At 45.2% G+C, this 18503-nt stretch overlaps 1 protein-coding gene across 4 annotated transcripts in view; it reads right to left on the bottom strand.

Annotated features, from left to right (window-relative positions):
* Positions 1-18503, bottom strand: part of LOC133415306 (MAGUK p55 subfamily member 2-like) — a 142875-nt gene that overhangs the window by 122887 nt on the left and 1485 nt on the right. For 3 of the 4 annotated variants that reach the window (XM_061701267.1, XM_061701265.1, XM_061701268.1), the window contains exons 2-5: positions 4639-4739; positions 4389-4544; positions 2718-2885; positions 1972-2079 (exon numbers count right to left, since the gene is read on the bottom strand). In XM_061701267.1, coding sequence (XP_061557251.1) covers positions 1972-2079; positions 2718-2885; positions 4389-4544; positions 4639-4739 — 533 coding nt within the window. Of the gene's footprint in view, positions 1-1971; positions 2080-2717; positions 2886-4388; positions 4545-4638; positions 4740-12030; positions 12178-18503 lie in introns of all 4 variants that reach the window. The other variant, XM_061701266.1, reaches the window with a different exon arrangement.

Here is an 18503-nt window from a genome sequence, read left to right as displayed (position 1 = left end):
TTTGAGGACGGAGTTGATGTTGGTCGCCCACTTCAGGTCCTGAGAGACTGTAATTCCCAGGAACTTGAAGGTCTCGACGGTTGACACAAGGCAGCTGGACAACGTGAGGGGCAGCTCTGGCGAAGGATGACTCCTGAAGTCCACAATCATCTCTACAGTCTTGAGCGTATTCAGCTCCATGTTGTGTCGGCCGCACCACAGCTCCAGCCGCTCCGCTTCCTGTCGATATGCAGACTCGTCACCGTCCTTGATGAGGCTGATGACAGTGGTGTCATCTGCAAACTTCAGGAGTTTGACAGTCGGGTGCGCTGAGGTGCAGTCATTCGTCTAGAGAGAGAAGAACAGCGGAGAGAGGACACAACCTTGGGGCGGCCCAGTGCTGATGCTGCGTGTGGATGAGGTGGCCTCCCCCAGCCTGACCTGCTGTGTCCTGCCCATCAGAAAGCTGTAAATCCACTGGCAGCTGGCAGGTGAGACGTTGAGCAGGAGAAGCTTGGATGAAAGGAGTTCAGGGATGATGGTGTTGAACGCTGAGCTGAAGTCCACGAACAGGATCCTCGCATAGGTCCCTGCACTGTCAAAGTGTTCTAGGATGAAGTGCAGTCCCATGTTGACTGCATCATCCGGAGACCTGTTCGCTTGGTAGGCAAACTGCAGGGGACCTGTGACACTCTTGAGGTGGTCCAGCACGAGACGGTCAAAGGATTTCATGACCACAGATGTCAAAGCGACAGGCCTGAAGTCATTTAGACCCGAGATTGCAGGTTTTTTGGGGACTGGAATGATGGTGGAGCGTTTGAAACAGGATGGGACTTCGCACAGTTCCAGAGATCTGTTGAAGATCTGTGTGAAGACTGGAGTGAGCTGGTCCGCGCAGACTTTGAGGCAGGATGGGGACACATGGTCTGGGCCTGCCGCTTTGTTAATCTTTTGTTGTTTGAAGATGCGTCTCACATCCTGTTCATGGATGTTTAACGCAGAAGTCAGGTGTGTGATTGTGGTCGGGGGTGCGGCCGGGTGGGTGTGAAAGTGTCCTTTTCACTCTGCAGTAGAAGGCGTTTAAGTCGTTGGCTCGTGTGCTATTGTTCTCAGCTTGGGGGGCATCATCGCTTGTAATTAGTCAGCGATTGGAATGCATGCCAGACTGATTTAGAGTCGTTAGCGCGAAACTGTTTTTCCAACTTTGCTGCATAGTTTTGATTTTGTTGGTACACACACATCTTCACAGAAACTGATATAGAATGTAACAGTGTCCATATATTCATCCAGGCTGCCAGCTGAATTTTCAAAGACACTCCAGTCTGTGCAGTCTAAGCAGCTTTGAAGTTCCATCTTTGCTTCATTGGTCCACTTTTTCACTGTAGGCTTCGCGGTTTTAAGTTCTTGCCTGTACGTCGGTATTAAGTGAATTAAGCAGTGATCAGAGGAACCCAGGGCTGCACGAGGTATAGCACGGTATGCGTTTTTTAGCGTAGTGTAGCAGTGGTCTAAAATGTTATTTTCCCTGGTAGTCGATGTGCTGCTTGTATTTAGGGAGTTCGTGGTTGAGTTTAGCTTTGTTAATGACCGGCAGAAAAAGTTTAAAAAGGCCAATGATCAAATACAGGGGCAAGGGATATGAGGAGGAACATTTCCATAGTTTTGCAAGTACAAGGAGGCAATTGAGGTCAACTGCATCTCAAACAAGGGCCACAATAAAGATTATTTGACATCCTTTTATATTATAGGGGAGTGCTGAGGCTTCTGTCTTGGGCACCAGGACACATTAGAGATTTCCTTGAACATTATATAAATATATGATTTGTTGAAAAAAGAGTGGAGTAGCAGTGGTCTAAAGTAGAAACGTTATAAAACAACTCCAACTCTTAAATCATGAGCAGAATTCATATCAGGGGGCAAATGATCCCAAACCTAAATGTATTGAATGGAAATAGAGAGAAACATTCTCACTCATTGAATGGTTTATCTCACCTCTTTGATGATATCACCGATATGCAGCAATCCTTGCTGGTCTATCAGCCCTCCATGGAGAATCCGTGCTATCACCAGCTCACCATCCTCTACCTTGAATGTCACACCCTGAAACCAATGATAGCCTTTTTATTCATTTGAGTGAATCACCTTTTATCTTAATTAAAGTGCAGTTGTCCTTCACGTCTGCTCTGGCCTTCTTGTAGTGCGACCCATTTTTTGTGATCATCTTGTCTCTTTTCTTCCAGCCAAAGCATTAATTACATTCATGTCATTATGACATTGACAATGAGCAATAAATATATGTGCAGTGGAATCTGACAAACACCTGATTAATCTCGAATATTGAATGCACATTTTAAAAATATTCTTATTGTGTATGTTGGTTAAGAAATAATACATTGACCAAAACGGAACAGGTCGTTGACTGCATGTCCGTGTACATCCATTTAAGTGTTAAGTTTTCCAGTAAAGCTGTTCTGTTTCATATTTCAGTTTCAATCATTGGATCATTCACTTTTTAAATAAAGAAAATATACCTCAAATTTCATTTTATCACTTTCAATGCTGGATCTGTTTTAAGCACTTCAATTTGTTTTTACAGAATTTATTTGTATAGATTATTAAATTGTGTATTCCCTGGGTAGATGTTGTATCTATTGTGCACGTTTTGGTTGAGTGAATGAACAACTTAATCCACAACAAATACTTGTTGATTTGAGACATAAAGCTATTCTTTCACCTACCAGATGTTCGCCAGCCACTTTGCGTATGCCCACCATGCGGATTGCATCAGGTGGAGGCCGAAAGTTGTTCATCTGTCTATCTTGATCATGAGTCGTAAATTTGCATGGGCAGGAGAGGGGGCTTCCATCCCCCTGGGATGCAACTGAGTCATGAGTCTCTAGTAAAGACTGACATTATAATTACATACACATTAGTGAAAATACAATTTTTAACTTGCAATTCAGTCTCCATTATTCAACCACAGTTTAAAAACGTATGGATAACAGTATTCTCAAGTATTGCTCATAATTATATATTGTCATATTTGCAAAATATAATATTTTTTATCAAAATCGTACGATACGGAATCTGATCCTTTTGACATAAAAAAATAAATATGTGGTTAAATTTAGATTAATAGCTTGAGTTAGGCAAACAAGTTTGTGTCCAAAGATTCTAATCATTAAAAGAGGAGTTCACAATTAAAAAAAACAACTGCTTTTTGTCATATTTGTGACAGTAGTAGGCTCGCAGTCATTTGTTGTGCACTTGCAGGCACACTCGTCGTCAGCAAACTACAGAGGCTTTGCGCTGACCTGATACTTTGTTACCGCAGAAAAGCACCTTATTTGAAATGGAGTGCTACTTTAACACTAAATGTTATTGGTCGGAAGCTTTAGTTTTTGCAAGGGCACGGGGGGTGCCCGTGATGATTACGCCTGTGACTGTGTGACAAATGATTGACACCTCATAAGATCACATTTGTCTTTTTAGCATTGTCCCCGCAGTAAATGAAATCAAGGAAGTAGCGACCAATTATTTATTATATTATTATATAAATGTACATGTTTCAAGTCAATGTCAATATGTGATATTTTAGAGGTGTAGGTATTTTATTTGTCCTTTTGAGGTCACAATTCACACACTCTACACAAGCACATGCCTTTGTGCTTTACTTGAGTGACTTGACCAACAGCTCATACAGACATGGTGTGAACAGACGCTTTCCTGTATTAAGCATTGGCTCCATTCCTCACACTGACGGTCCTGGAACTGTAGTTAGCTAAAAGCATTATGGTAAACCAGAACTCTTTCTGGTGATGTTTTTATCTACAATACCATAGTTGTACAAAAATCAAGCTAAATGTTGGTCTTTAATTGCATGTGTTCCTATTGTTATGAGTGTGTGCATTAGGTATTTGTCATGATATGGTTGGTATTTGTGAATTCATTGAATAAAACTCTGACTGTGGCTTGTGTTTTAAACAGTGGCTTTTCAGTCATGTTCGGTGTATCCTAAAGCAATTTGGTGATTTACAAGAGGAGAATAAGTAAGGTTTCTTTTTCTGCTCAGAATATAAGGCCAATTGACCTCATGTCATAACTCAATTGGGCTCTTATTCATATAGTCGATAAAGCTAACTGTATCAGAGATGTGCAATAACTCCACTACAATGATCTAAAAAAAATAACATAAATCTGCATTGCACTTAATCCGCAATTAGTGAACCGCGATACAGTGAGGGATTGCCTCATTTCTAGGTATTATCTCTTATTTTTGCACTGTAGCACCCTGACATCATGTAAAGTGTGTTATACATAAAATACTATAAATTAACAAATATAACAAAAAGGTTATTTACTAATTGAAAACTTTTTTTTTTTTTTTCCAGGATCATTCCACATCACACCTGAAAATGAGGCTGTGTAAGTAAGTGAAAGAGCTCAGCAGCTGATTTGGATCGGTGTGTGAATGGATCAAGATCTCTGAGAATTTCCTGCAGAAGCTCCACATTGTTTTCCCTAACTGGGGACAAATGCAGCTCCTTCAGGCCTTCCACTGGCTCCTAACACACAAACATAAAACATAAAACGTTTTACAGATAGATATAACGGGGACAAAGACATACAAACACACAGCTCTGTAAGTGTGTACCACACCAGTGGGCTCGCCATAATGCATTTTAGATAGATGAGGTCTAGGTCATTGGCTGTAGTAGAACTAGTAGTGTTGTCACTCATTGCTTCCAATACCCGGGACACTGTGAACACATAATTTGGGAAAGATTTAGTCAGTGATGGATTAAAAGTAAGGTGATGCTCTAGTATTATTTTTAGCGCTAAGCAATTTGTTTAGTTTGTAACACACGTCTCATATGCGGCGGCACGGTGGTTGAGTGGTTAGAGCGTCTGCCTCACAGTTCTGAGGAGCGGGGTTCAATCCCCAGCCCCGCCTGTATGGAGTTTGCATGTTCTGAATGTGAGTGTGACTGGTTGTTTGTTTCTATGTGCGTTGCGATTGGCTGGCAACCACTTCATGGTGTACCCTGCCTCCTGCCCGATGATGGCTGGGATGGGCTCCAGCACGCCCGCGTCCCTAGTGAGGAGAAGCGGCTCAGAAAATGGATGGATGGATGTCTCATATGCTGTAAAATGTGTCAAGCAATTGTCAAGCCTGTCGCCTTGACATTTGTGGTCATGAAGTCCTTTAACCGTCTCGTGCTGGACCACCCCAAGAGCATCACAGGTCCCCTGCTGGACCCCCTGCAGTTTGCCTACCGAGCGAACAGGTCTGCGGATGATGCAGTCAACATGGGACTGCACTTCATCCTAGAACACCTCGACAGTGCAGGGACCTACGCGAAGATCCTGTTCGTGGACTTCAGCTCAGCGTTCAACACCATCGTCCCCGAACTCGTTTCCTCCACGCTTCTCCAGCTCAGCGTCTCGCCTGCCATCTGCCAGTGGATTTACTGCTTCCTGACGGGCAGGACACAGCAGGTGAGGCTGGAGGAGGCCACCTCATGCACATGCAGCATGAGCACTGGGGCGCCCCAAGGTTGTGTCCTCTCTCCGCTGCTCTTCTCTCTCTCTACACGAACAACTGCACCTCAACGCACCCGACTGTCAAACACCTGAAGTTTGCAGATGACACGACTGTCATCAGCCTCATCAAGGACGGTGACGAATCTGCATATCGACAGGAAGCGGAGCGGCTGGAGCTGTGGTGCGGCCGACACAACATGGAGCTGAACACGCTCAAGACTGTAGAGATGATCGTGGACTTGAGGAGTCATCCTTCGCCACAGCTGCCCCTCACGTTGTCCAGCTGCCTTGTGTCAACCATCGAGACCTTCAAGTTCCTGGGAATTACAGTCTCTCAGGACCTGAAGTGGGCGACCAACATCAACTCCGTCCTCAAAAAGGCCCAGCAGAGGATGTACTTCCTGCGGCTTCTGAGAAAGCACAGCCTGCCACGGGAGCTGTTGAGGCAGTTCTACACAGCGGTCATCGAATCAGTCCTGTGTTCTTCCATCACAGTCTGGTTTGGTGCTGCTACAAAAACGGACAAACTCCGACTGCAACAGACAATCAAAACTGCTGAAAGGATTGTCAGTACCCCCCTACCCACCCTTGAGGACTTGCACGCTGCCAGAACTAAGACAAGAGCGTGCAAAATCCTCTCGGACCCTCCACATCCCGGTCACCAGCTCTTCCAGCTCCTTCCCTCAGGTAGGCGCTTCCGATCAATGCAAACTAGAACTAGCAGTCATTCCAACAGCTTCTTCCCTCTTGCGATCAACTTCTTAAACACCTAACCTACAATTCCATTACAACATGCTGGCAATTGTTTTACTTGCGTTCGTTGTCACATTTCTGTCACATCACGCAACTTTCGGTTGTGTGACTGGAAAGTCGCGCTGACTAGCTCCGGCTCAAGCCGCTAGTCAGCCATTACCGATCGCGTGCTAAGGCATTGTGTTCATCTGTGGTCGCTTTCAAAACAATAAACTTGGGCTTTCATAATAAGCACCGCCGTGTGCTTTTTGTGTGCTGATAAGCTTCTGTTGTGCGCTGCCTGACGTCACCTGTTGCCTAGGCAACCGAACAACCCCGAGAGCTTCCCTGAATTCGTGATAGTTGGAAAGAGCGTTTTTAAATTTAAAGCCTCCGTTTTAGCTCGTTTTCAAAACGCTGACGACGCCATCATTCTTTAAAGCTTTATGCCTGGTATTTTTAACCAGTTTTGGGATTTACAACGTGAGACTCTAACGAGTTACACCGCCGGAAAGCGTCGGCACTGCTATACAGCAACACCACCACCAGTAAACGTGCAAAACACTTTCTGTCGAACTAAACCGACAACCGCTCAGTAACCACAGTTAATTAACAGATTTCTTTTACAAAGTGGAGTTTATTAATTAATTGCTTGACTGTTTTAACTGTGGTTTTAATTTTTTGGGGGGAAAAAAAAAAAGAAAAAGGAAAACTTGATTTGATTTTAATTTTTCCCAAAAACTTATTTTTTGGGGGGGAGGGGGAACATTTCTTTTGGAATTCTTTTTTGGGGAATTTATTTTCATTATTATTTAAAAATTTTTTTTTTTTTCTTGGACTTTTTTGGGGGGGGACATTTTTTTTTTGTGGATTTTTTTTTTCTCTCTTTAAATAGCTGCTTGTTTTTTATGCCTCTTCACTTGGCCTAAACGCCACACCTGTACTAGCCATACAAGCAATCAATTAATTCACAAGTCTAATCATAAGTACATTGGACTTTTACCTAAATCGCTTCACCAATTGACTTGCAGTGATAGCCATCACACACAGTCAAATCAAGTTGCTTAACTAAATTATAACTAATAATAATTTATTTACCATCACTAAATAAATTAATTGGTTAAATTAGTTTCAAATTTAGTCAACAAGCTGATTCGTCCACTCCACCAAGTGCCCTTCGCAAGTATTTTATATCACCAATTGCCAACTCTCACGCAGCAATTTAATTAAATCAAAGAAATTGTGCGCGCGTCGCTGGACACCGTTAACACTTTTGTGCTACTCGATCACTGCTTCTATGTACACTCAAACACCTTTAAAGTACGTGATCAACCCTCACATCATAATTTGCGAACGCAATTTAAGTGTTTAACACATAAGCACATCGCCTATATTGTGCCTCTATTCCAAACTAGACGCACTGCTCAAACGAGCCTACATTACAAACAAGTTAGTTGCGTACCTAGTACAAGCTATGCACGCGCAATGCAAATCATGGCGGAACTTCCAGAAAGTCCCAAATACGACAATCTTGACACACTGGAAGAGCTCTTCAGCAATTTAACTTGGGACCTTGTCCCGGGCTATGTAGAGTCCGTCAAAAATGCTTGCCTCGAAGTCCTCAATGATAACATCGCACAACTTATGAGTGACGCCGAGCACAAAACCTTAAAAGATAAAAATCTCGCGCGAAGTCTTGGCTGCATGGTGCTGAACTTGGTGGCCCAACTCAAATGGAGCGACCGCGAGGACGCTCTGGTGAAACGCAGACTGGAAGTTGAACACCATAAACAAGTCCAGTTAACTACACAATTAAAAGACACCACCTCGCGCTTAAATTTGGCTGACCTCCTTGAACCGACTTAGAGAACTTGACACGTTTCTCTGCCATCTTGTCCAACCACCGCACGAAGAGCACAACGGCCCCAATGTTGCTGGTGGAATGAATTAGCATGACTGCCCAAAAGACGACGTCATCCTGGCATTGTGGGCTGACAAATCGGCAATCTCTCAGGCACTGTTTGACAACCTACGACTTAAGCATTCTGACCTTCAGTTAACGCTGAAATAATTCCGCTTTCCCGTCTGCCGTCACTGCAGTGGGCGTATGCGCCCTAAACCTGCAAGGAACCATCGCTTGTTAACTCACTGCTTCCGAGTAGTCCCCAATTTGCCGCATAAAACTTACTTAAATGCGGTTCAAGTTGACACTATCTACGATGTTTTGTGGTCGCACGCTAATGACGGTTCCGCCAACCTTAAGTCGGGACAAACCATCCCCGACGCCTGCGAAGTTTTGGGCGAAGACGAAGTTATAGTAACAGCGTCAACTATCAAATTCCCTATTCGACTGGACCAAGCAGGGCCGCCAGGGGTGGCTCCTGGGACACCGGACTTGCTCTCGACCTTTTGAGGCAAGTCGACCCCCTAATAAATACAAAAAGCACACCATTTGAAAAGCAATTTGTGGACTCGGTCCCTAAACAATGGACTGCATTTTCAGCCATCACACTGGCCTTTGTAGTGACTTCCCTACAGAGCTGGCCCGCTCTGTCGAGGGCCGCTAAGTCATCTTGCTTCTTCCGTGACTTTCACACATGCATGGCTTCAACAGCACAGGACGTGGGTTTTGTCCCTTCCTTAGAGTCCTCAGATTTCCCGTGCAATTCTTCTCTGGAACTTGGAAAGTTCACCTCCATGCCGTGTTACCCACCGTAGCCGCCCACGTCTCCCTCAGGCCACACCTGGGCTCTTTTTGGTCACCTGCAGCATCCACTGGTGATGTGAGCCGCCTTCTGTGCTGGTTTCCAGCCTTCCTCTTCTGTTCCACATTGTTCGTGATGGCGAAGTTGCCTGCCGTTCTTTTGATCTTTCTGTGGCTCGCCGTGACCGGCGCTCCTTCTCTTCATCCTTCCTGCGCGCTGCGCAAGCTTGACTTCGGTTTCTCCTTAACTTTGCACTTGCGCATTCGCATTATCGTGGTCTTTGGTTATTGTGCCTCCGTGAAGCGCAGTCCACCGCCATTCGTGGCCTCACTGTGCAAAACTCACTCACCATGTCCGCCAACGCAGGCGCCCGACCGAGACACTGGTGAAACCGAACGCGCTGCTCCGCCGCAAACAAAAAAACATTACGACCGCAATAACAGGTATCCGCAGCGCCCCCACCGGTGACGCGTGTAGCCTAAGTACCATCGAGACGTCCACCAAAACCAGCTACGCAGGAGCCACGTGGTGTCGCAAGGCTATCCACCCTGCCGCCTTCGACACCACTCACATGCTCCAGCAATTAGAAAAATTTGCCGGCACTCAGGCCGATTTCAGCAGAATCGCCAGACGTTCAAAACATTTTGTGGGGGGCCTACTCATGGCTGCCGCCTCCCTCGGCACATTGTTTAGCATAGGAAACTCCATGATTAATGCCATCAGCTTAGACACGGTTAAGAAACAAATTGGTGAACTCCAAACCGCAATTGCTAACATCCAACACAACATGGAGAGACAAACCGCTAACCTCCAATCGTTAGGCGAGACACACAAGGGCACTATCCTTGTCCTCAACACTCACAGTGTCATCCTGAACCAAACCAGACAGAGCATAAGTAAACTACTGTCGGTGGTCCAAACGGATTATGCTCACACACAGATTGTTACCACATTGATGAATGACATGCTACGTGAAATCTCTTCGTCCATAGACCACTTAGCAATGGGTAGAATCCCTCCGTACTTGGTTCCCCTGAGCTTAATCGAAAGCATCCTATCTAAAGCTCTGGCAAGCCCCATTAGCCCTGTCCAAGCCCACTTGGCTTTTTCTCTCGGGGGTTCCACTGTCCTGTATGTCAACCCTGAGTTACGAGACGTAGCCTTCCTTGTTACTCTTCCAATTATCGACTCCCTCAACATCTATCGCCTAAAAGACGTAATTTATGTTGGCACCTGGCAAAGCGACACATACGTCTGAATCAGTACTCCCGCGGTCGTCGCCTATCACGATAGTAAACCTAATCTGTATCTGGCGCCAAATTTGCACGTGCATCCTCACCAAAGACATCCATTACCTGTGTCCCAGTAAGATGTTCATCAGAATCAGAATCAGAATCATCTTTATTTGCCAAGTATGTCCAAAACACACAAGGAATTTGTCTCCGGTAGTTGGAGCCGCTCTAGTACAACAGACAGTCAATTTACAGAACACTTTGGGGACATAAAGACATTGAAAAAAAACAATTGTGCAAAAAGATGCAGAGTCCTCTAGCACTTAGAGCAGTTCGAATGACTAATATTGCAATAGTCCGGTGCAATGACCATTGTGCAAAGGGCACTGAGACTTCAAGGAGTGTATGCGGTTTAAAGTGACGTGTAGTGCGATCATCTGGGACAATGTTGGTTGTGCAAATGTTACAGATACTCCTCAATCAGTGTGCAAATGTCGCAGATGCTACTCTGGCATGAGTGGCCAGTATATGCAAATAGTGCAGCATGGCGAGACAACTACAGTGAGTGCACGAGTAATACATAATTGGCCCCACAGAAGTGTGACAACGAACTCAAGTCAAAACATTTCCAGCTTGTTGTAATGGAATTATAATTATAGGTTAGGTGTTTAAGAGATTTCATTTGATCATTTGAGATGTATCGGATGGGATTTGTGGCCTGAAGCCCATGAAGAATGATGTAGAGCAGAAGCTACACCGTGCTATCGGTTTACTACTACTCACGCGGAAATTGTTGGGTCCAAGTGGCTAGTAAACACACCAGGCCTAAGCGCAACGCTGAGTGATGACCACCACGTCACCACGACGAGACTCGTCCTGCCGAATCAAACCATGTGGCTCGACTTCCCCAAAGATGCCATTTTGCATATTGAGGACGTCGCCCTCTACCACCTGCCAACCGAATATTATGAGAGCGAAATCGAGATTTCTAACTTTTTCGGACAGTACAAATTGGAAGTTGATCCTGAGACGCTTACACAGATTCAGTTTGAAGGAACTCAGGCGATTGAGATCACCCACATTGAAAAAACCTTACACGCTATGAGCAATGAGGACAGAATACCCGAGCTCCCGCTCATGCATTCCTGGTCCGCAGCAGATAACATCTTAATTGCCCTGGTCAGTCTCGGTTACTGCATGACCTTCGGCATCGCCTACCTGTTCTACCGAAAGACTCAGAACTTGCAGTGTCTTCTGAAGCAGTGCTCAGGTGCTTGACCCCAAATTTTCCGTAGGAAAAGAACCTAACCCCATACAGACAGGGGAGGAGGTCCTCCTTGACCTAAATTGCCCCCCAGACCTCACTACACCCTTTTGAATCTAGACTAGGATTCAGCTCTCCCCAAGATTACAACCTCTACTCTGCACCTTCCCTCTCCTTGATTGATTTGTAGGGTTCTACTCCAGACCGCTGTGCCCCCTACGTGCCAAGTCGGAGCTAGCTACCTTTTTCGTTCTCTTTCTTTCTCCCCCGTAGAGCCGCATTGAGTTCTCCTCTTTTTTTTTTTTTTTTTTGTTTGCACCTAGGTAATGCTCGCCCTTGGTTTGCACCTAGGTAATGCTCGCCCTTAGTTTTAGCTACGCCCAAACCCCCGTATTTCTACTCTCCCTGCTATCCCGATAGCCACACCTACACACATCAATCCTGACCCATATACACATATGGGCTGACCTTATTTTGGAAGTTGCCATGAACAACTGTTGTAGCCATCAGGGGGGTGATATGCATGAAGGTTGTACTTTGGTAACTGCCTTGTTGTGTGTGTGTTCCTGCCGACCTGTGCCATCTTTCAACGAGACGTCGCCTACATCTGCCATCGAGCCGGATCCAGCCGCCGAAGGGGGGATATGTAGCGGACATGCCACGCAAAAGATGCCACCCGGCACCCCAGCCTCGCACTACCGCCGCTCCTCGCCGAGGTAGACTGTAACTCCAGAGTCACAAGCAGACTCTTAACAGATTAACACAATGAACTATCTTCAACAAGACACAGACATTTGCTTTGTCATGCCGACGCTAAGTGAATCACGTCTGCCTGAGACTTCAAAGGGGAGACCCACGGATGCTGGGTTCGCCCCCGAATGCTAAATTAATTAACTCCCCGCCAGTCGAAGGATTCGACCAACAACGATGCCTCCACCCTGCTGAGAGCTGCTATTTGGGAGTTGGAACAGGCAACAGCGACACCCACGGGCGACGGAACGACACTACAGACAGGGCTTCATAAGACAGTCTGTGACTCGACTGGGAGTCAGTATTTTAAGAACTTTACATAAACGCCACTAGTGTCTGTATTGCTGCAAACTTGAATGTCTAACGTCAAATCTGTTGTTAACTGAACCAGATGGAATGTCTCACCCCACGCCACAAATGTCACATGAAAATAGTGATGTTCTCTATACCACATAAAATTTTAAACATTCATTACAGGTATGAAAGAGGATGAGCGTGGACCAATGCAGGGTGAGGAAAATGGTCCCGTTATTTTAAACCCAATACTTAATATTTTATTCCACTGGTTCGAAACCACAAAATAATCCTAGAATGGAAAAATAACACCAAAAGGCAGTCCAGCCCCTCTGTGTTCGCGAAGGTGGTAGGAAAGGAGGGGGGGGAGGGGGGGAAACCCCCAGTTTGACCCGCTCTGGCCATAAAAGGGGCCGGAGCTGGGAGAAGTTGGGAACTTTTGGAGTCTCGGTGTAGAAGCCTTTTTGGTCACTCCGACCAACTCGCCGACGCCCGCGCTAGGCAGGACGCCCACCTCACCCGAGGTTGCATGGACACATCGGACGATCCCCGGCTGCAGCTTCCTGCAAAAGCGCGCCGAGCTACCCTGCTTGGGGCCCGAACTCAGTCTGAGGGAACGGAGGCGGACGCAACGCGGCCGCTCCGAACGTCACCCGAGAGATGTCCTGCCTGAGAACTCGTTGGCCTCCGGATGCTCCTGTTTTTCCATTCCTCCCTCCCGTCAAACCCACCTGTTACCGGCCAAACACTCGGGAGCCTGACTCGTCTGCCTCAAACATGTTCCAGACATTGCGTTCTACTAAAAGTACGGATTAGTGCATATTTGGGTTTATATTAACGGGACCAGGAGTCCTCAGCTATATGCATTCACTACACGCCCATTCTGCTCATCTCACATCACAAATCCCTTCCTTTGCCAATGTTCGTAGATATCTTGTTTATTTTGTGTTTGTCTGTGTTTTATCCTGTAGAAACCCCTTTTTTTATTATTAAATTCTCAATAAAATTCACCACTTGCATTGATTATATGTGTGTTTGGGTTCGGAACGAAATTTCTAGAACGTCTAGCAAAAATGTAGCCACCTTCCGATAAGAGACAGACTAGAAAGGTTTTTCGTCATTTCGCCTAGTTAAACTTAACGATGCTTAAAAATATGACGTGGTGCCACTCATATCTATCAAATATCTTGATTTATAACGCTGTAATTTAAAATTACGATAACCCGGAAGTGACGCAGGCGCCGCTTCCAACTCATTGTTTTCTTCTAAATTACGCACAATTTGATGTCCCCCAATGAACGCAACACTGCAATGTGGACTTCCATTCAGGGTTTATTTAACTGAAGATAAATGTATGCCTTGATGTCTGTGTCATGTTTCAGTTTTACAGGTCCAGCTGCAAGACTTCAGAACTGTTCGTCTTGATTTGAAGCCAAACAGTATGAAATGTGATTGAACAATAAGTAATTGATCTGCCAAGACGAAAGTTTAAACAATCCTTCTATGTGCTTGTATATGAGTAAGAGTACAAAGATGGGAGTATTTTATATTAATATATGACTTTTTACACCATTTTTATGGCTTAATTGTAGACTAAAATTAAAATCGATGGGTGTGGTCTTCTCCAGTCTTCTCCGGTTCCCTCTTGGACACGCCTCCTGGGTATTTAAGCTTTGACTCCCGGCTGTGTCTTGTGCTTGATGCTGCAAGGTACATAGGCTCATACTCAGCCGTGCTGCCACCACTCCCCCCTCCCATTTTCTTTGTTCGAACACGTGGCTCGGCCAACGGGATGAAGACTCGGGTTCCCAGCCTCTTCTTGTCGATCATTGGTGATCAGAGAAGTTGCTGATAAAAGTGCAAGTGGTGCTTCCAGCCAGGCGTGAGGTCTCTGATGTACCAGCGGGTCAAGGAAAAAGGCAGGAAGAAAGACGGTCATACTTTCCTAACAAAAGCGTGAAGAACAACTTTTCCTTTTTCCTCATCTGAAGCTTTCTTTTCCCTCCTGAGATGTCCGGAGAAAGACCCACCCGCACCGACCAACTGATCTACGGTCGTGAGTACAGCATTGCTATAATGTACAACATTAGTGCCCACTAATTTCGGGGTAAAATACCAGCTTCACAGAAGTTCCAATGTTGTACTCTCTCGCTCGGACTCAACGTATTAAACACTCACATTTTCATTTTTAGGCCAGCAACACAATGTCTTATTTCCCTTTTCGTATGCCTATTGTTCTTTCTTTCACCTCTCTGGGATACTGTCAAAAGCCCCTGCCACTTCGCAAACCCCCTGTCTGACTCTGGCCCCGCCACCTCGAGACCATGCCACGTCAAGTTTAGCCCCCGCCTCAACGACTTTCCTGCGTCTGTCCTTTTTCCTGGCGTCTCTGCAGGTATGAGCTTAAAAGACAAAATTGCGCGCAACATTCCAAGATTCGAACCTAAATCTGCGTCCCATGACACAACAGCATACCTTTTGTCGAATCCAAACACACAAATGATACAGGTAGTGAATTTTTATTGAAAATTTAATGAGATCTAAGATGGGAATCTACCAGGGGAACAATGCAGGAAAGAAACACAAAGGACAGACAAACATTGGCAAAGGAGACTGACTTGTGATATGAGGGTGGAATTAGCGTGTATTGACAATGCATATAGCTGGGGTTCCTGTTCTCGTTAATTTAAACCCAAATATGCACTAATCTGTACTTTTAGTAGACCACAAGCTGGACTTCATTGCGTGGAACAGATTTTAGGCAGGCTGGGCAATCTCCCGAATGTTTGGCTGGTCCAGGTAACATGTGGATTTGGCAGAAAAGGAAGAAGGAGAAAAAATAAGAGCAGGGTGGGGGGAAAAGGGGAAAAAAGAGTTCCCAGGCAGGGCAGCCGGAGCCCATATATCGCTGTTCGCATGACGTTCGGAGCGGACGTGTGCTGCCCGCTTCCTTCCCAACAGGCACCCAAAAAGGGTAGCTCTGAGCGCTGGCAGCATGCCCTGCGGCGGGGAAGGGTTCGATGTGTCCTCGGTTCAAGGTGGGGCGTCCTGGCTGAGCCAGTCTTCGGCAAGTTGGTCGAACGAGAGCCAGCTCAACAAAGGGGTCTCAGGCCTTTATGGCCAGCCACCAAAGGGGTGGTCGCCCCCCGGGACCAAAAGGGGAGATGGACCGCCTCTTAATGTTACTTTTCCATTTTAGGATTATTTTGTGGTTTAAAACCAGTGGGAAAAAAATATAAATTTTTGGATTTAAGATAACAAAACCATTTTCCAGCCTTGCGTTGTCAAGCGCACATCCTCTTTAATCCCTGTAACGAATGTTTAAATTGTATGTGGTTGTTGAGAACACTGTAGTATTTGCAATGTGGCATTTGTGTTGTGTGGGGTGAAACAGCTCATCCGGTTCAGTTGACAAACAGATTTGACATAAGACATTCAAATTGCCAGAAATACAATCACTAGCGGCGCGATTGCGATGGTACCACTGGTGGCGTTCATGCAAAGTTCTTAAATATTATATAACATTCAAGTCCAGTGAAGATTGTGATTAGTTAATTGGGGTTGCAGTAGCTTTCCACTACCTGTGGGTGTCGCGGGTGCTCCATCCATTGTCCCAGACAGAAGGAACAAATGTCACAGAAAACAGCGGAAAAAATAAGTCTTTGTTGGTGAGACTCTTTAGGCTGGCTGTGGAACTTAATTAATTTCGCGTTCGGGTGAGAAACCAGGTGTCTGTGACTCAGCTTTGATGAGCTACTTGGGACTGGCTTGTAATTCATTTAGCGTCCGTGTGTGAAGTTAAACCTCCCGTGCTTGTTCTTTGATAAACAGACAAGGCTTTCTTTAGATGGAAAACCAGCGAAAACAACATTCTAGACCACTGGTATACCATGTTAAATGACGCACAGTGCTATCCCTCGCGCAGCTCTCGGCTCATCTGATCCCTGCTTAATTCACTTAATATCAACATACAGAAAAAAACTTAAATGTGTGAAGCCTGTGGTGAAAACAGTAAAGAAGTGGACCAACGAAACAAAGAACTTCAAGACTGTTAAGACTGTACAGATTAGAAAGTCTTTGAAACTGCAACTGGCAGCCTGGATGAATATAGGGACAGTGTCACATCCTATATCAGTTTCTTTTGTCCTACTAGAGCGGCTGCAACTACTGGAGACAAATTCCTTATGTGACATACTTGGCAAATAAAGATGATTCTGATTCTAAAAAGTCAGTGCTTACAGCCTAATGTTGTTGCAGTTTATGCATTAACTGTATTTGCTTCCATTAAGTTGCAATTTGTGATTACACTTTGTAAAAGCATATTTATTCAGTTAGCCCTTGGTAAAGTAGATTCTTTTTTTTATACCTTTATGTTTTAGTATTATCTGTCATTTATTCTTATTTAAAGATTCATTTTGCCGTGGAAGCTGTTACATATTTTTTGTTCAAAAGTAGTGCAAAAAAAACTTTCATATGGTATCAAAATGTATTTTTTAATAAATCAGTGTATAGTTCCCCCCACCCCAGTGTGTTTCATTTTGCAAACACTGAGGTGTTCTGCTACTTGTGTGTGTGGTTGTGTGAACTGTGTGTAATGTTTTGACAAAATGAGCCCTGTTTTCACAATAGTGTTTAAGCAATCGGAAAAATTTTAATATTACTTTATTATTTAATTTCAAAGTAAGTGAATAATATTTTTCTCCCAACGTTTTATTCACATATGCGCTCAAAACATAATCTCAGTGGCTTCAAAAGTATTTTGGAGAAAACATTGTGTTGTGAGCCAAAGTCATGTCATTATCCTCTATATTGTTCAGTTATTAATTGTGTTTCAATGAAAAATTCAGTCTATTCGAAAAAAGACACGCTTTCAGCATCTGAGTCACAACAGAGTGATAGACCACTTTACCCTTAAAAACAGATGGCGATTCCTCCATCCATCCATCCATTTTTAGTAACACTTGCCCTCACTAGGGTCGCGGGCGTGCTGGAACTTACCCCAGCTAACGCCGGGCAAGAGGCAGGGTACACCCTGAACTGGTTGCCAACCAATCGCATGGCACATATAAACAAACAACCATTTGCACTCACACTCGCAATTTAGAGTTTTCAATTAACCTACAATACATGTTTTTGGGATGTGGGAAGAAAACGGAATACCCGGAGAAACCCACGCAAGCACGTGGATTTGAACCCGGGTCCTCAGAACTGTGAGGCACACGTGCTAACCAGTCCCCCGATGTGCCGCCTAGCTGGCGATTGCAGATCGTAATTTGATTCTGATTGCATTGTTAACTCCTAATTCTTTTCTTAATTGAAAATGATGGGCTTGGCTAACTTTGTGACAACACAGTGACCTTTTTTTGCATACGCTGTAACAATGTGTACATGCATCCATCCATTTTTTGTACCATACCACTTATCCTCACTAGGGTCGTGGGCGTGCAGGAGCCTATACCAGCTGACTATGGGCGAGATACAGGGACATATTTTCTATTTTCGTGCGCAGCACCAAGTTCCTGGGAGTGCACATCACAGAGGACCTCTCCTGGACCAGCAACAGGTCATCACTGGCCAAGAAAGCTCACCAGCGTCTCTACTTCCTGCACAAGCTGAGAAGAGCCAGAGCCCTGACCCCCATCATGTGCTCGTTCTACATTGAGAGCATCCTGACCAACTGCATCACTCTGTGGTACGGAGCCTGCACCACATCCTGCTGCAAGACTCTCAACTGCATAGTGAGAGCAGCTGAGAAGATCATTGGAACCTCTCTTCCCTCCATGCAGGACATTTACAGCACCCGCCTCACCCACAAAGCCCTCCACTATGTGGTACCATAGTGGGGGATGCCACCCATCCATCACAGCGCCTCTTCAGTCTGCTGCCATCAGGGAGGAGACCTGCGGGCCAGGACTAGCCTACTCAAAGACAGTTTTATTCATCACCCTTTCAGGAATCTGTACTCTCTGCCCGCTCTGCCCCCTCTAACTCTTCTGTCCTCTG

This window comes from Phycodurus eques, chromosome 16, assembly GCF_024500275.1.
Source record: "Phycodurus eques isolate BA_2022a chromosome 16, UOR_Pequ_1.1, whole genome shotgun sequence".
Taxonomy (NCBI): domain Eukaryota; kingdom Metazoa; phylum Chordata; class Actinopteri; order Syngnathiformes; family Syngnathidae; genus Phycodurus; species Phycodurus eques.
Note: the sequence above shows the minus strand (reverse complement) of the source record. Positions and strands in the feature narration are given on the sequence as shown.